The sequence below is a fragment of the Sinohyriopsis cumingii genome, chromosome 4 (assembly GCF_028554795.1).
Source record: "Sinohyriopsis cumingii isolate HCF-2022 chromosome 4, ASM2855479v2, whole genome shotgun sequence".
NCBI classification, from domain to species: domain Eukaryota; kingdom Metazoa; phylum Mollusca; class Bivalvia; order Unionida; family Unionidae; genus Sinohyriopsis; species Sinohyriopsis cumingii.
Genome location: NC_142964.1, coordinates 142,045,738 through 142,063,397, shown reverse-complemented (window position 1 = coordinate 142,063,397; position 17,660 = coordinate 142,045,738). Strand labels below are relative to the sequence as shown.

General features: G+C 34.2%; 1 protein-coding gene across 3 annotated transcripts in view; it reads left to right on the top strand.

Annotated features, from left to right (window-relative positions):
* LOC149802224 (dedicator of cytokinesis protein 4-like) overlaps positions 1–17,364 on the top strand; it is a 365,588-nt gene extending 348,224 nt beyond the window's left edge. For all 3 annotated transcript variants that reach the window (XM_089956651.1, XM_089956650.1, XM_089956649.1), the window contains 2 exons: positions 2,886–2,956; positions 8,089–17,364. In XM_089956651.1, coding sequence (XP_089812777.1) covers positions 2,886–2,956; positions 8,089–8,754 — 737 coding nt within the window. In that variant the 3' untranslated portion in view covers positions 8,755–17,364. The remainder of the gene's footprint in view (positions 1–2,885; positions 2,957–8,088) is intronic.
* The last annotated feature ends 296 nt before the right edge of the window (positions 17,365–17,660 follow it).

The window sequence follows — 17,660 nt, the reverse complement described above, 5'->3', positions numbered from 1 at the left end:
AAGACAATACCCCTAGTATTAGTACTCTAAAAGACACATCAATTGTGGCATGACTGAGGCCTCAGCATATGCATGAGATGGTCTTGCACCAGACTGGTGGAGTATTTTACCACTCTAGTTGACTATTCATTTTTAATTTTATCAAACTTGATAAATAGGTTTATATCATCACGATTTCACATGATCAAGAATTTGAATATGATCCATGCAGTCAAGATTTTACATAATCAAGACTTCAAATATGAAGACTTCGAATATGATCCATGCAGTCATCAAGATTTCACATCATCAAGACTTCAAATATGATCCATGCAGTCATCAAGATTTCACATCATCAAGACTTCAAATATGATCCATGCAATCATCGTTTCACATGATCAAGACTTTGAATATGATCCATGCAGTCATCAACATTTCAAATGATCAAGACTTCAGATATGATCCATGTAGTCATCAACATGCAATCATCATTTCACATGATCAAGACTTTGAATATGATCCATGCAATCATTGTTTCACATGATCACGACTTTGAATATGATCCATGCAGACATCAACATTTCATATGATCAAGACTTTGAATATGATCCATGCAGTCATCATTTCACATCATAAAAACTTCAAATATGATCCATGCAGTCATCAACATTTCACATCATCAAGACTTCAAATATGATCCATGCAGTCATCAACATTTCACGTCATCAAGACTTCAGATATGATCCATGCAATCATCGTTTCATATGACCAAGACTTTGAATATGATCCATGCAGTCATCAACATTTCACATGATCAAGACTTCAAAAATGATCCATGTAGTCATCAACATACAATTATCATTTCACATGATCAAGACTTTGAATATGATCCATGCAATCATCGTTTCACATGATCAAGACTTTGAATATGATCCATGCAGACATCAACATTTCATCTGATCAAGACTTTGAATATGATCCATGCAGTCATCATCATTTCACATGATCAAGACTTCAAATATGATCCATGCAGTCATCAACATTTCACATCAAGACTTCAAATATGATCCATGCAGTCATCAACTTTTCACATGATCAAGACTTCAGATATGATCCATGTAGTCATCAACATGCAATTATCATTTCACATGATCAAGACTTTGAATATGATCCATGCAATCATCGTTTCACATGATCAAGACTTTGAATATGATCCATGCAGACATCAACATTTCATCTGATCAAGACTTTGAATATGATCCATGCAGTCATCATCATTTCACATGATCAAGACTTCAAATATGATCCATGCAGTCATCATCATTTCACATCATCAAGACTTCAAATATGATCCATGCAGTCATCAACATTTCACATCATCAAGACTTCAAATATGATCCATGCAGTCATCAACTTTTCACATGATCAAGACTTCAGATATGATCCCTGTAGTCATCAACATGCAATCATCATTTCACATGATCAAGACTTTGAATATGATCCATGCAATCATCGTTTCACATGATCAAAACTTTGAATATGATCCATGCAGTCATCATCATTTCACATGACCAAGACTTCAAATATGATCCATGCAGTCATCAACATTTCACATCATCAAGACTTCAAATATGATCCATGCAGTCATCAACATTTCACATCATCAAGACTTCAAATATGATCCATGCAGTCATCAACATTTCACAACATCAAGGCTTCAGATATGATCCATGTAGTCATCAACATGCAATCATCATTTCACATGATCAAGACTTTGAATATGATCCATGCAATCATCATTTCACATGATCAAGACTTTGAATATGATCCATGCATACATCAACATTTCATATGATCAAGACTTTGAATATGATCCATGCAGTCATCAATGTTTCACATCATCAAGACTTCAAATATGATCCATGCAGTCATCAACATTTCACATCATCAAGACTTCAAATATGATCCATGCAGTCATCAACATTTCACATCAAGACTTCAAATATGATCCATGCAGTCATCAACATTTCACATCATCAAGACTTCAAATATGATCCATGCAGTCATCAACATTTCACAACATCAGGACTTCAAATATGATCCATGCAGTCATCAACATTTCATATCATCAAGACTTCAAATATGATCCATGCAGTCATCAACATTTCACATCATCAAGACTTCAAACATGATCCATACAGTCATCAACATTTCACATCATCAAGACTTCAAATATGATCCATGCAGTCATCAGCATTTCACAACATCAAGACTTCAGTTCTTCCATCAGAATGGCTGACTTTTTCAATCTTTAGCAGCTATATTTCTGGTCATATTTAGAACATACTCTACCATTCTGTGATCATATTATTACCATTATTATTATGTTGGATGACGTTTTCATGAGTAATCTGGCCTATTCCATATCAAGTCTGCTGGATGTTCATTATGTGTGTAAGCATTGGGCATGTTACACATCCCAATGCATGCAAGGGATTATGTGTGTAAGAATTGGGCATGTTACACATCACAGTGTATGCAAGGGATTATGTAATAATTGGGCATGTTACACATCCCAATGTATGCAAGGGATTATGTGTGTAAGAATTGGGCATATTACACATCCCAGTGTATGCAAGGGATTATGTAATAATTGGGCATGTTACACATCCCAATGTATGCAAGGGATTATGTGTGTAAGAATTGGGGATATTACACATCCCAGTGTATGCAAGGGATTATGTGTGTAAGAATTGGGCATGTTACACATCCCAATATATGCAAGGGATTCATTATTTAATTCAGAGGAGGTTGATGTAAAGGGTTGTTTGTTTTGGAATAGTGGGGAAAAAAACTTTCCCTATAGTCTTTTATATTTCACATTGTCATATTTCTTTTTTATTCAGTAGTGTTTCCAATAAATCATGATGTTGTTGAACCACCACCTCCATTGCCATTGAAGAGTAGTGTCAGACAGGTATTTATTTAGATCCAGTCCTTACTTTTTTATCACTGATTTTCCATCTGCCTATATGTTGACCCTAACCACTTTATTGTGCCTGTGAATAAATCAATAATCTTCCCCTTCAGACAATAGGAGATATAATTTTACCAAATCTATATTTCATTTGCATTCTGTTTGTATCCCATTAATTATTTCATTTCATCAGTCATCTCATCATTGTTAGTTCACATCTACAAAGCAGAGGAAAACTATTCCCCAAGGCATTGACATCAATCAGCATCCACACAGAAAATTGCACATATATACAGACTCAGTGAATCTCAACCATCACTTTTCCTGCCTCCTATGCAATACTTTGGTGTGGGTTTCATAGCACCAGCCCACTGGGAAAGGGTTTGTGTTGCCCACCATTGTACATATATGGACATTCGTTGTACATTCGTGGTTAAGGTTGCTCTTGCTCTGCTTTTGCATACTCTATAAATACCGTTCAACCTGGAAACTTGGTGATCGAATGTATCTTGCAGAGTATCATGCCGTCATCACAAAAGGAGGTCATTGCTCCCCCATTTCATGCTTCACTGACTTTGATTCAGTTTTGTTTTAAATCTATTACTTCTAAAAAAGGTCATTGCAACCTATATTTCACATCTGACTGGCTAATGTTATGTACTTGTATTTACCTCGTGACAAAGTAGTTGGTGTGTGTGTGTTATCTAGATTCATGAAATTTCATGAGAAGATGTGTCTTGTACATCTTCGTCACAAAATTTCATGCTTAACTGACTTTACCTTCTGTCTTTGAAATTTATTTCTCAAGCTTGCCTTACAGACCTACCAACCCTTATGATTTTGCAGTAAGTCTTACAGAAATTATCCTTAAAATACGGACTTATGGACTAGGTGTGAAAAACTATGGATAAATGTTTTTGATGAAAAATCCAGATAATTGGTTCATTTGTGTTTGATTTGGATCTAGGATTCGTGTTATAATTAGTGAAATTAGTCAGAGATCTAGATTAACTTTACAGCAGCACCCCAGAAGCTTTAAACTGCACCTATTTGTTCATACAAAGTGTCTGCATTATCAAACTGTTGATTATAGATTTTTTTTAAAAATGGCATCCAGAAAGCAAAGCTCGATTAAGACGAAAGGGAAAATAAGCTTCTAAAAAAGTGTTAATAATCAACACAATGAATAAAATGAAGTATTCAGATTCTTGTGACTAAAAGGTGGAAAGACCACAATTAGTTTTTTTTACATCATGTGCCAATTTGAATATGTATTGTGGCAGGAGATATGATTGCCATTATCATGTGAAATGCAAAAAGAATTTCCAAGAATTACGTCAAGTTGAGAAATAGCAACAAGCCATTAGTTGCATAGGGTTTTGTAACTAAATATTGTGCAACTGTACTGGTGGTAAATAAGTCTACGCGTACTTTACAAACATTTCAGTTGAACATAATGTGTGTCGTTGCTGCGTCGAACTTTAAATTACATTTTCCAGCTTTACAATAGCGGTTATTGATTTTTTGCTACACCTTACTGAAAACTGGTCAATCTTATGGAAAAAAATCAACTGCCTTACTGAGATGGACTCGTCAGGGTTGGCAGGTCTGGCTTTAGTCTAGAGTCATCAAACTAGATGATTGCTTGTGTCTCTGTTAGTAGAACACCCTTACGAAACTCGTGGTGACCTACATTTCACATTTTACTGGATGGCTTCAGTGGTCTAGTGATTAGAATTTGAACCCAGCTGAGTCATACCAAAGACTTTAAAAAATGGTAGTAACAGCTGCCTTACTATGCACTCTGCATTAAGAGGTTAGTGCTAGGACTGGTTGCCTGCTGTAAGGATAATGTGACTGGGTGGGAAATTATGCTACATGTTGGCAGCATGATGCACCAGTGCTAGACATCACTATAAACTGTAATACTGTAGACATTGTAGCAATATGACTGAAAAATTGTTAAAGCTACATTAAAAATCTAAATTACACACACACAAACACACATTTTACTGGCATGGGTTAAAGTTTGTGTTTAGCTGTTAAACTGTATATATTTATATACCATTCACACCTAGATTTATGTGATTCGGTGGGTGAATGCATCTTGAAGAGTACTACACCCTCATAAAAGTAGGTCACTGGTCCACATGTTATGCTTCACTGACTTTAGTTACATTTGTGTTTCATATTTTTTTCTCAAGCTCTATTGATACAACTGTCATAAAGTAGATTATTGTATCCATCTCTATTAGTTGTATACATCCTTACAGAAAGAAAATGTTAAATGTGACCTATATTTAAACATTTTACTGGCTTAAGTGAAGATATTGTGTTCAGTTCATTACCAGACAGGATTTTGGTACCCTGTGTACATAGTGTTTTATTTGAAATCTTGGAAGTTGATTGAAGGATAAAGATTGATAAGTACTACACACTCATCTCAAATGTATGTCACTGTCACCATATTTCATGCTTTACAGACAGTGTAAAAAAAAAATGGTTAAGGGATGCATCTTGATGAACACTGCTTCACTCAATAAGAGGTCATTATGGCCTATAATTTACATTTAACTGACTTTGGTTACATTTTTGTGTGTTTGATTTTCATTTCCCAGGTACTATTCATGCTAGAATCATTAAATTGATGATGTTATTTATTTCTGTTTCTGCCACATCTTTACACCAAATGAATGTCATCATAATTTATATTTCATCTTGTACTGACTTTGGTAAAGTATTTGCATTTAGTTCAAGTATGCACATGATTTTAACATACCGTGTGCATACTGTCCAACATGGAATCATGAAACTTGGTGAGTGAATGCATCTTGATAACTTGTTCTACATCCTTACTGCAAAAATAGGCTTTTGTGACCTATATTAAATTCTTTGAAATCTTTTCTTGGGTTTTGTTCCATACATGAAACAAAATAATCAGATGCATCACTGTTAGTATTTACACCCTTACAACCAGTGACCTATATTTTATGCTTTTTTACATGGGTTCAGTATTTGTGTTCATGATCAGAGATTCTTTCATGCTATATAATCCTAGCCTACTCAGGGGCCCCAAGTGGCTGAGTGGTCTAAAGTGCTCTCCATTACAGATCACTGTCATCTCACCTCTGTCTGCATGGGTTTGAGTCTCGGATTCGACCAATGTGGGTATGTGAGAAAGCTTGCCAGTAGTTTCTTGAGGGTCGGTGGTTCTTTCCGGGGATTTCCTGGGTTCTTCCTCCACCATTAATACTGGCCGGCATGTATAGCCTATCGTGTGCTGAAAAATGGCATTAAACTCTACGACAACATCAACCTAGCCTACTCACATCATTGCACATAGAAGTAGAAATAAATGTGTTTATTCAATGGCAAACTTTCCTTAATAGGACTGTATATTTGTATATTGTGACAAGTTACCCAAAACTTGTATATTGTGATAGGTTAACTTGGTATTGTGCATGTAAATTTTGTTGTTGTTTGTTTTGGGTTTAACGCCATTTCTCAGCACAAGATAGGCCAGTATTATTAGTAGAGGAAGAATCTCAGGGGAAAAAAAGTAAGCTCCATTGACCTCCAGAAAGCTATTGGCCACCCAGAAACCCCTACATGTGAATGAGTATAAGCATTAGGTGAATGGATCACATGATGCATGCTTTTTCATGTGAGGCCTCATCTGTAATCAGGGTAATTAATGATGCATGAAATATGGCTGTTATTGGGATGATTTTCAAAACCTGTGAGTTTCATTCAGTAAACTTTTTTTCTGGAGCAGAGAATGATAACAGCTTCTTAAGTGGTTGTTTTTAAGAACAAAGATTTTTTTTTAAATAATACAAAAACAATCTCTTGTTTTCTCAACCCATTATGTTATATCTTCTTTGTTGTAATAGACAAGAATGTTTTTTTTTTCTGTTATGTCATTACATTTGGTTGTTTGGTAGATGTCTTTTATGCCATCACATTTGGTTGTTTGTTTGGTAGATGTGTTTTATGCCATTACATTTGGTTGTTTGTTTGGTAGATGTATTTTATGCCATCACATTTGGTTGTTTGTTTGGTAGATGTCTTTTATGCCATCACATTTGGTTGGTTGGTAGACGTCTTTTATGCCATCACATTTGGTTGGTTTGTAGACATCTTTTATGCCATCATGTTTGGTTGGTTGATAGATGTCTTTTATGCCATCACGTTTGGTTGGTTGGTAGACGTCTTTTATGCAATCACATTTGGTTGGTTGGTAGATGTCTTTTATGCCATCACATTTGGTTGGTTGGTAGATGTCTTTTATGCCCTATCACAGCTGGTTGGATATTGCATCCAGTTGTAATCGTCAGTTAAAAACAAAATTAAGCTGTATGAAGCCCAAAGCTCTATCAAAATATTGCTGACATAATTTCCTGTAAAAGCTGGCATTAATGATATAATAGTAACCTTAGTGGTAAGTGGTACATATACTTTAGCCAACACTTCTTTCAGTAGGCTAATAAAAACCTGAGATCCAGAAACAGGCATTGGAAAGATGATTGAATACCATACATGTACCTAACTGTAATTAAATATTGGTTCTGGACACATTAATAATAAAATGTGGCCACTTGTGAGGGGTAAATGGCTGTAAAGAGTGGATGGCCACTGGTCAAGGGGGCCTTTCATGAGGGGGACCACTGTACAACCAATGATGATGATCCTGGATTATCATATGAAAGGGCTTTTGATTGGAATTTAGCAGTGCCTTGAAAAAAAATTTGAGATCTGTTTGTGAAATGCATTCACATTTTGTTGTTTACATTTATCATTGATCATTTTGCATTTTACATGTGTAGTTTTCTTCAGAATGGTTTTTTTTTTGTACCTCGTTCTGCATTGCATTTTCTGTTTTACTTGTATTTCAGGGCTTGTAGAAGACCTTTTTTCAAGAAAATAATTAGAAAAAAACATGCAATAATAATAATAATTTCCCTTTTTGTGCAAACATTATACCACATTGCATAAATATTAAATATAATATAATTTATATCTTGGCATGTGACCCAGACAAAGAGTGGTACACAAAGCTGTAAAAATATGGAATTAGATTGGAGTTATTGACTGTTTTAATCTGTCTTTCATATTAATTTTAATCATTTCAGTCACAATTCAATCCAGGCAAGGTGTGCCCGCCAGTAGTCCCCAGTAAGCCAAAACCAGGTAGTAAGCCACCTCCACTGCCAAAATGGAAAAACCCAAACTATGTAAATGGATCAGCTGTACCACCAATTCCACAAAGATCGAACAAGTCAGAATCTGATCTCACAGACAATCAAGGCAGTGCAATCTCAAAGTTTACCAGTTCCAATACAAAACCTATACAAGTGGGCACCTCCACATTTTATGATAATATAGAGATACCACATGGTCAGTCCAATCCAGAAATGATTGTTGAAGAGAGAGGAGCGACCAACGACAGTGGCCCTCCAAATTCAAATCATATTTCCCCCTCTACAAATCATCCTTCTTGTACAGACCTTTCTGCAAATGGAAAAAAAAATGGTAATGTAAATGTGCCCCATTCCATTGGCAACAGTCATTCTGATACTAAAATTCAAAATGAGAACAGGCCCACTGATATTAGAGAAAAGATATGTGGATCGTCAGTAGAATTCCATTCACCAACAGGGAAAAATAAGTTGACTCCACCCCCAAGGCCCATGAGCCGTGAGAAGAAAACTGGCCCACCAGTCCCTTCACCTAGGATGTCTGGAAATTCATCTGAATCTTCACAGGACAGAAATTCAGAAGATTCTTCCAACATTTGACCTTGATTAAGCAGATGTCATTCTATTCTGATGGTTTTTTTTGTGTAGATACCAAAATTGTATCTGTTTATGTGAAGTTTTATTGATCTTTTCCCATATTTTTCCCTTCCAAACCCATAACCCTAATTATACAACAGTGTAACTTGTATTACAATATTATATTAATTAACAGCCAGCTGAAAACCTTCAGTGTTCTCTGAAATATTCTATTCTCAGGTACTTGCAAGTATGAAGCCAACAGAAAAACTTGTTCCAACTAGATACACCTGTCCTGAACTTCAGCATATGGGTCAAAACTTTGTCTGGTAGGAAAAAAACATTTAGTTACTAGGACCTTGTACCTTTAATTTGTTCAAACTTGGACTTTGTACCAGTCCCTTGTTGACCTTGTACCAGTCACTTGTTAGAATTTTGATTTTATTCTAGTCACTTGTTAGAATGAGGACCTTGTATCAGTCCCTTGTTATAAATAGGGCTTTGTATAGGTCCCTTGTTTAGAACTTGGACTTTGTACCAGTCTATTCATAAAGCTTGAACCTTGTACCAATCCCTTGTTTGTTTTCTTCTCTTCATGTCTTCATTAAGGCAAATACAGTTTTAGTATTCATATTGAACAGCTCTTCAAATTTATATTCTTTTAAAGGTCTTTGCAAAAACAAAACCAAGACCACTTATCTTTATCTGTCCGTAAAGCACCTTGAAAATTTGAATTACTTATAAGTTGCTTCATAAAATGTTTAACAATAAACTATACATTTTACACTTCATAGCTATAAAAAGGAGAAACTGGAAGATGAATTATAGGTTTTATGACACCACAGTGATTGCAAAAATAATGATATTGTTTTGTTGTCTGTCGTTATGTCCGTAAAGCTGCATGTCCATTTTAGCATTATAACACAAAAACTACTAAGCATAAAGCATGAAATTTTACACATTATAATGGTCATAAAGCAAATGACCTAGTCATTGCTTCAAACCATTAAAGCATTTTTTTTTCCATTTTTTAACATCAGTTTTTGTTTAAACCTTTTTAGCCTGGTTGAGCCAAGAAAATCCACTTTAGCTTATCAAATGAAATTTGTTTATAGGCATATTTCTATTTATATGTAGACAACTCATTAGATGTTCCGGTCATTACATCAATTTATATATTTTTGTACATTTGTAAACCTTTTTAAATTTACACTTATTTGACAAGAATCTTCATAGCATAATTATGCAAAAGCTTCTCTAGGTTGACATTAGAAATTTAGTTTACACTTTTACATTAATATCTATACAAAAAATTATACTCCAAGTCAGTAGAAGTTGCCATGTCCATTTGTCTGACCTCCATCGAGTGCACAGTCTCTTGGATGCAGTACTCCCACCTTATTTATGGATTGTAGTGAAACTTGATAACTATTATGGTCATTACCTGCAGATGCACATATCTACAAATCACTTTCTTCCTACAATTTGCATAGGTTTTTATATGCCCAACCCATCATAAGGCTAAGCATATTATGGTATGGTGATGTCAGTCTGGAACAAATTCTGCATAATAACTCAAGTTCACCACTCTCTAAAGTTATCAAACTTTGTGGATGGCTTGCACTTGCATATCAGTTTTGGTCAAGGTCAAAATGGTTTCTGTGCACTTACTATAGTTTATACTTGGACAAATGATGAATTGCTTGGACTGAGGGTAAGTAAGAGTCATGAAATTTTAAGCCAAAGGTCAAGGTCACAGACTGAAAGCATTAAAATGGCTTCTGCTTAGTATTATTAGTTTTAGATCACAGACTCAAACCAAATGTTGTGGATGACTTGGCAAGAAGCATTTCAGTTTTGGGGTCAAAGATTAAGATCACATTGACTGAAATAAGAAAAAAGTGATTGCACAAAAACCTCATTTATTGACTATGTCCCTTCAGCAAATTTAGTGCATGACTTGAATGTTAGCATGAAAGAAGCTTGTTGACTTGGGGGTAAGTGGTCAAGATCAGACTAGACTACATCAACCAAAGTTCTGGTGGACTTGTACTTACAGCATTGTAGAGGCTTGTTTATTTTAGGGACTGGGCCATTGTGGTTTAAAGAAAATCAGTTATACAGAACAACTTTTATTCTAGAATAAGTTCCTTGACCAGACTTACTGGATTGCTTGCACTTAAGGTCCTAAAGCCTTTTGATTTTTATTTGGGGGCCTAATGGTCAGATGGCAGAACCTGATGATAAATAATTGCCACAATTGATCATGCTCTTTTTATGTGTGGATACTCATGGGGTGGGCATATAATGTGGATACACATGGGGTGGGCATATAATGTGAACTACATGCATAGGACATATCCATTAGAGGGGGGTGCAGAGTTTTAAAATTTTCATAAGCAATGTGCAATATATATATATATATATATTCAATCCTGTAATAATATCTCTCCCCTTTACCCTATTGCATCATTTTTGAAGGCTCGCCCCTTTTTCCATTTTGGCTTTTCCATCCTACTCTCTCCCCCCCCCCCCCGACAAATACAGTTTCTTACTTCATGAATTCATGTAATAATTGATCTTATCTTTTTATAATGATTAGTGCCACATTTGTATTTAGTTTTTTTTTGGTGTGCCTAAGATGGAATGTGATCTCATTGAGAAAAACTACCATCATAAACCCACATATCTGGAGCCTCCAGTTTTCCCCGATATCATATTTGTTACATTTGTAATAGTAATTAAAATTTCCAGACACCGAGTATGTGTTTTAAGCTAAGGGGGGGACAAGTTGGAATGTTAACTTGGTATGTATTAACCATACTCAAAAACAGGTTATTCAGTAGATGACTGTCAGACTTTGAACCACTTGAATGACCTTGAGTTAATTCTTCACAAGCCAGAATATAATGCAACTGGTCTTTCATATCCCACTTAAAGTGGCCTTGAATGTGGTGGGGTGGGGTGGGGTGGGGTTTCATTGCACACAAATTATTCTAAACAGTCAAAACAGTATTTGTATTTCTTAAGGTCCCAGATGTTAGATATATAATTGTATATATATTTAATGGAAAATAGTATTGTTTGTAAATTTGTACAGTATTATTTGCTTTTTGGATCTATTTTAGACATGCAATTGCAGGGTTTGTATTAATTTTAAAAAGCTTTCCAAGACATTTAACTAAATGTACCACCATTATGGTTCATATTTGGAGGCCATACCTTTATTTCTTCAATAAATTCCTCCTATGTTCAACAGATTCTCCTTTTTTCTGATGGAAGGGGGGATTCCCCCCGCCCCCATGTCAGTTCTGTAATAGACCCATTGTTTATGTATATTTTTCAAGTGGTTTATGCCAAGAAATCCAAAATCACTTAATTTAAATGTTTGCATGCTTTTTCTTGCATTACTCCTAGTTTAATAACTTTTCCCTGAGAAGAGGTCTGTACATAAAAAATTATAGAAAAATATATCCAGTCATTAATTGTCCATAAATGAATAGTTGAATGAGTATTTTATAATTCATGAAAAATTGTAGACTCCTATAAAATGCATAAAGAAATGCTTATATAGGTGAGTGAATTGTTTTCCATACAAGAGTTTTGGACATCATGTATTTCCACTACAGTAACCCAGTATGGCCAGTTTGCAGCAGGTTCTAATTGCTAATGAATTCCCAATGTCATGTATTCTTTTCTCTGGCATTATCATTTTCTTTCACAGGGATGTTGTGTATAGATTTCTTATTGTTTGGATTATTTTACAAGAGATCTTGGATGCATGTATGTCATTTTATGTCCCAGTGATTGTAGTGCTATGGTACACCTAGGTGAAAAATTCTATCATTTTGTTGACATCATTTCTAGCTGCACAGTAAGCATTAATTCTACAAGATACAAGAAATTTTATTTAATGTTAAGGATCGGGTAAAAACAAAATAAATAGTTCTGTATGAGCCATTTTACCAACAAGTGAAAATGAAATTTATAATCCAAGAGACAGGTACACAGATAGTACATACTTACAATGAAACAATAAACATCAGAATCATTATTCTGTTATAAGTGCTGATTAAAAGAATATAATTGTTTATTTGTATATATGTATAGTCCTGTACACACACACACACACTGGCACATATCACAGAAGCACAAAAGAATACATGTAAACTTTGGGCAAGAAATTTAACATTATTGTTAAATGCATGCATAATGTTGATGGTGACATTAGTACATAGCAAGAAAATATACTTTTTATGTCTTAGAAATAACACAATGCATGCGGATGCCAAAAGTTAAAATTGACAATTTAAAAAGGTAATTTTTTTTAACTCGAAGGAGGAAGTTAATTATAATGTGCATTATGGGTATAGGATTTAATGCCCCAACTCAAGGATTTAAGCCAGATTATCTCAGAAATGGATTATCTTAAATATTTACAAATAACAGTACAATGTTCTCAGGACCAGAATCTAATGTACAAAAAAAATGATTATGATATATACAATAATTATAATGTTATCCAGGTTATTATCTTACAATTATGGAACAGAAGATAATAAACATTAGTCCAATTAGACATTGATTGAAATACACCGCAAATTTGACATTTACATGGCAAAAGCATTTTGACAAGAGAAAATTATAGATTTTTAAGACTTTCTTTTCATTATTTGGAAAGGATATAATCTCAGTACAGCATTCTCTCACATTATAATCCTTTTCTAGGAAGCCATAGAGTATACCACTTGCTTTTAGACCACTTTATCATTAAGTAAATTATACATATATATTACTCACTCATACATATTCATTTCTCAGTCATTATAATGTTGTCCAAGGAAGTCATATAGAGTATAACATATTGTATTTAGATCACTTTATAAATAGTAAATTATATATAACACTCCCTCAGTATAAGGAAGCCATAGAGTAGACCACTTTATAATAAGGTAAATTATACAGTACTTCCTTAATCTAACCCAGTCCAAGGACGCCATAGAGTATACTACTTTGTGTTTAGACTACTTTATAATAAAGTGCATGATGTATGCACATTACTTTGTCATCATAACTCTGCCCAAGAAAGCCAAAGATTTACCACCTTTTATTGATACCACATTATAGCAAATTTATTTGTTATAACACTGTCCAAGGAAGCCATTGAGGATACTACCTTATACTGTGAGAACCCTATAATGAAGTACATATGATTCTACTACTGTGTAATGAAATGGGATCTATTGCCATACCTTGTAATGGAAACTGTATTGTAGGGATGTACCTTATAGTGAGGGTGTGCTGTAATATCCCTGTGCAAACAAAATCTTGCATGTATGATGTAAAAGTTATCATGGAATGAAATATGAAAGTTTACATAAAAGAACAGCAGAGTTTGTTGGTGGTAAATTTTATCATAATGATTCTGCATATTGCAGATTTAAGATCTGGTCAATCTTTAATCATATTCTTTAAAAATTGTGCCATTTAACTTTAGCACTAACATGGACTATCTGAAACAAAAGGTCCCATTTAGTGCTAAGGAGCCATTAGCAAGGTCACTGACATGTAGACCCAATACTAATTCAACAGTCAGGTATTGCTTTGACCTAGGTCACTGACTGAAATACCATCTCACCTCTGTCAGCGTGGGTTCAAGTCTCTGGCTCAGCCAATGCGGGTATGTGAGAAAGCTTACCGGTAGCTTCTCATGGGTCGGTGGATCTTTCCGGGGTTTTCCCGGGTTCTTCCTCCACCATTAATACTGGCCGCCATGCATAGCCCCATCTTGTGCTGAAAAAATGGCGTTAAACCCTATAACAACAACAACATCTAACTGAAATATAATCAATACTAGCTTAAAACTGTAGTTAAATAGAGGAGTTGCACCCCAATTTTCCTCTTTTTTGTCTCTCTCATTTCCAAAAACTTGTTTAAAAGTAGGTGTAATAATAGAAATATAATGATTGTTCATTTTTCCATTATTGCATAATATATTTTAAGATGATAAAAGTTATCTGTATCACTGAGATTTTTAATATTCATTATTTCTAACAATTGTTATTTAGCAGTTTTTTAAATCTTTTAATGACTGGACTAAATGTTCACTTTTCCTAATAGAAACAAAGTCTGCAAAACTCGATAAGATGATTTGTTATTTTGCAAATCTTCACATACATGAAACCTAACTTTTGACATCTAATCTTTAAAGTTGAAATTGATGAGGACATTTATCTATGACCCATTTACCCATCATGCATTAATAACTTGATTTATACTGTATATGCCATTCATTCTCTGCCATAATGCACACCCGGTTGTAAGTAACATAGACCCAAATCAGCCATTTCATTATTGGTAGCTCGGAGTAAATGCTGTGTGTTCAGTGCTTGAATGAAAAAGATCAGAATACATAATGGATCTTTCTGAATTTGCTCTAAGCCCTGTCCATCATTATTTCCATACAGCTTAAGCCCATAATTACAATCAATTTCAGCTCATAAATATGTACAATATAAGCCCATATTTAATTACATACAGTTTAAGCCCCACAACTACATACAGTTTAAGCCCAGTATTATTCATATATTAAGATCTTTTCTAATGTATTAAAAACAGTTTGAAATTTTCCATGCTGTGTGAAAGGAAGATAAAGGTTAAATCTGAGTAAAATTGATCACAATTTGTTACGATTTTGAGAATCTCGATATATTGTCTATATTTTAGTTTATTTTGTGGGAACCATTCCTACATGTTGTTCTACGTTGCATAAAATTACATGGCGAATCACACCAAGCTTCAGTTTTCATCCGTCCAATTGGTAACAAGATGAGATGCACTGTTAAGACTGCCCCATATTATGTAACTTTAAATAGAAACTTGCACCAGGCTTCAGTTTGTAGCCATCCAATTGGTTATAGGTAATCAGATGAGATATTAAGACTGTTCCAAAATTATGTAACATTACATAGCAACTCACACCAGGCTTCAGTTTCCAGCCATCCAATTCGTAACGAGATGAGATGCACTGTTAAGACTGTCCAAAATCATGAAACATTAAATAGCTATTCGCACCAGGCTTCAGTTTGTAGCCATCCAGTTAGATATACCCGTAGTTAATGAGATGAGATGCTAGGACTGTTCCACATTATGTAACATTACATAGCAAATCGCACCAGACTAAAGTTTTCATCATCCAATTGGTTACAGGTAATCGGATGAGATATTAAGACTGTTCCATATTATGTAACATTACATCGCAAATCACACCAGGCTTCAGTTTTCATCCATCCAATTGGTTACAGGTAATCGGATGAGATATTAAGACTGTTCCATATTATGTAACATTACATAGCAAATCACACCAAGCTTCAGTTATCTTCCATCCGATTAGTTACAGGGTAAAGAGGTGAGTTCGTAAGGTTGATCAACATGTTGGAAGGGTCTGTTAGCATATGCATTTCAGATATTGAATTATAGATGAAATAAAATAAAATTGCATGCATCAGACTAGATATAGCTGAGGATTTGCTTTGGACAAGAGTTTTCATCTTCCTTAATTGTGAGTTTTTTACCTGTTAATTATGGCAACTTGTTCCTGATGTTATCATTTTCATTGATCTCAGTGGTTAAAAGTCATGTACATATTTTGGTTTAAAAGTATCTTTTTGTATGCAAATCTTAGTTTGAGACATTCATTTTAATACATGTTCTTTTTTTAATTATTTCCAACCAACGGTGTCTTTAGAGTTGTTTCAGTACACATTTATGAATGGTGATATAGACATTAGTATTTTATTACAATGATTTACTGGATTGATGTATATTTCCATTTTAAGTTTTTTATTATATGCACTGTGTAAAACACTTGTTCATAATATGTTTGATATTTTTCAGCTCAATACTTTGAGAGCATTTTCATTGATGAATCGATTTTGGTTTTCATTACTCTTTTAGATATAGGTGGCAATATCTGCTGTCTTTAATTATCTGTCTTATAATTTTTATAGCATAATACTTACGTGATTTTACAGTTAATAATGTATCCATATTTTTCATTTATGTGAACCAAGTATTTTCACTACCATTAAAGGTCACACTTACTGTACACCATGCAGTACCGATAATTGGGGTACAGCTCATCAAGACAGTTCCATCATTTAGACTTGCACCATGTCCCACTAATGATTCAGATCAGTTTTCAAAGCAAAATACATCGTCTTAAAATGGGTTTAGATAATTAGTATTTCAGTGTATTTCTTGTATATATTCAATCAAGAATGGAAAATATTGCCTTCATTTTTATCAGCTTCATTTTTGTATGTTTTGATTTTTTAGAACATGTATATTTTTCATTCATCAGTGTGGTCCAAGTTTTATGAGATGTTTATATAATTCAGTTCTGTGTATATTTTTAAAGTGTTGTGAATATATTCATTGGTAAATGTTGTAGTCATTTATATTGAGGATGAATATTATTACTTTTGAATCTGAAGATTGCAAGATATAAAATCTGCTTTTTCCACATGCATTGTGTGTGTGTGTGTGTGTGTGTTTATCAATCATTTGTTCAGTATGTGGAACATGTAATACATGTGCATAATTCTTGATTAAAAGTAATGTGGTTTTCCAAAATAGTCTTGCTTGTATATATTTTTGTATTCCTAAGTCCTAAGAGATCACCCAAATGAGACAAAAAAGCTGTGTACTTTATTGAGAAGGAAAAAAAGCACTTTTTCTGTTGTAGCATGCATGCACTATCTCTTTAAATGTAGAGCAACATTTCAAAAATATTTGAAAGTTACCATTCACAAAATACAATGGCTCACTGGTTAGCATGTCAGACAAGAAGTTGTAGGTTCGAATCCTGCCCGAACTATACTTCAGTACAAGTGCTTTAGACCTATACTTCAGTACAAGTGCTTTAGACC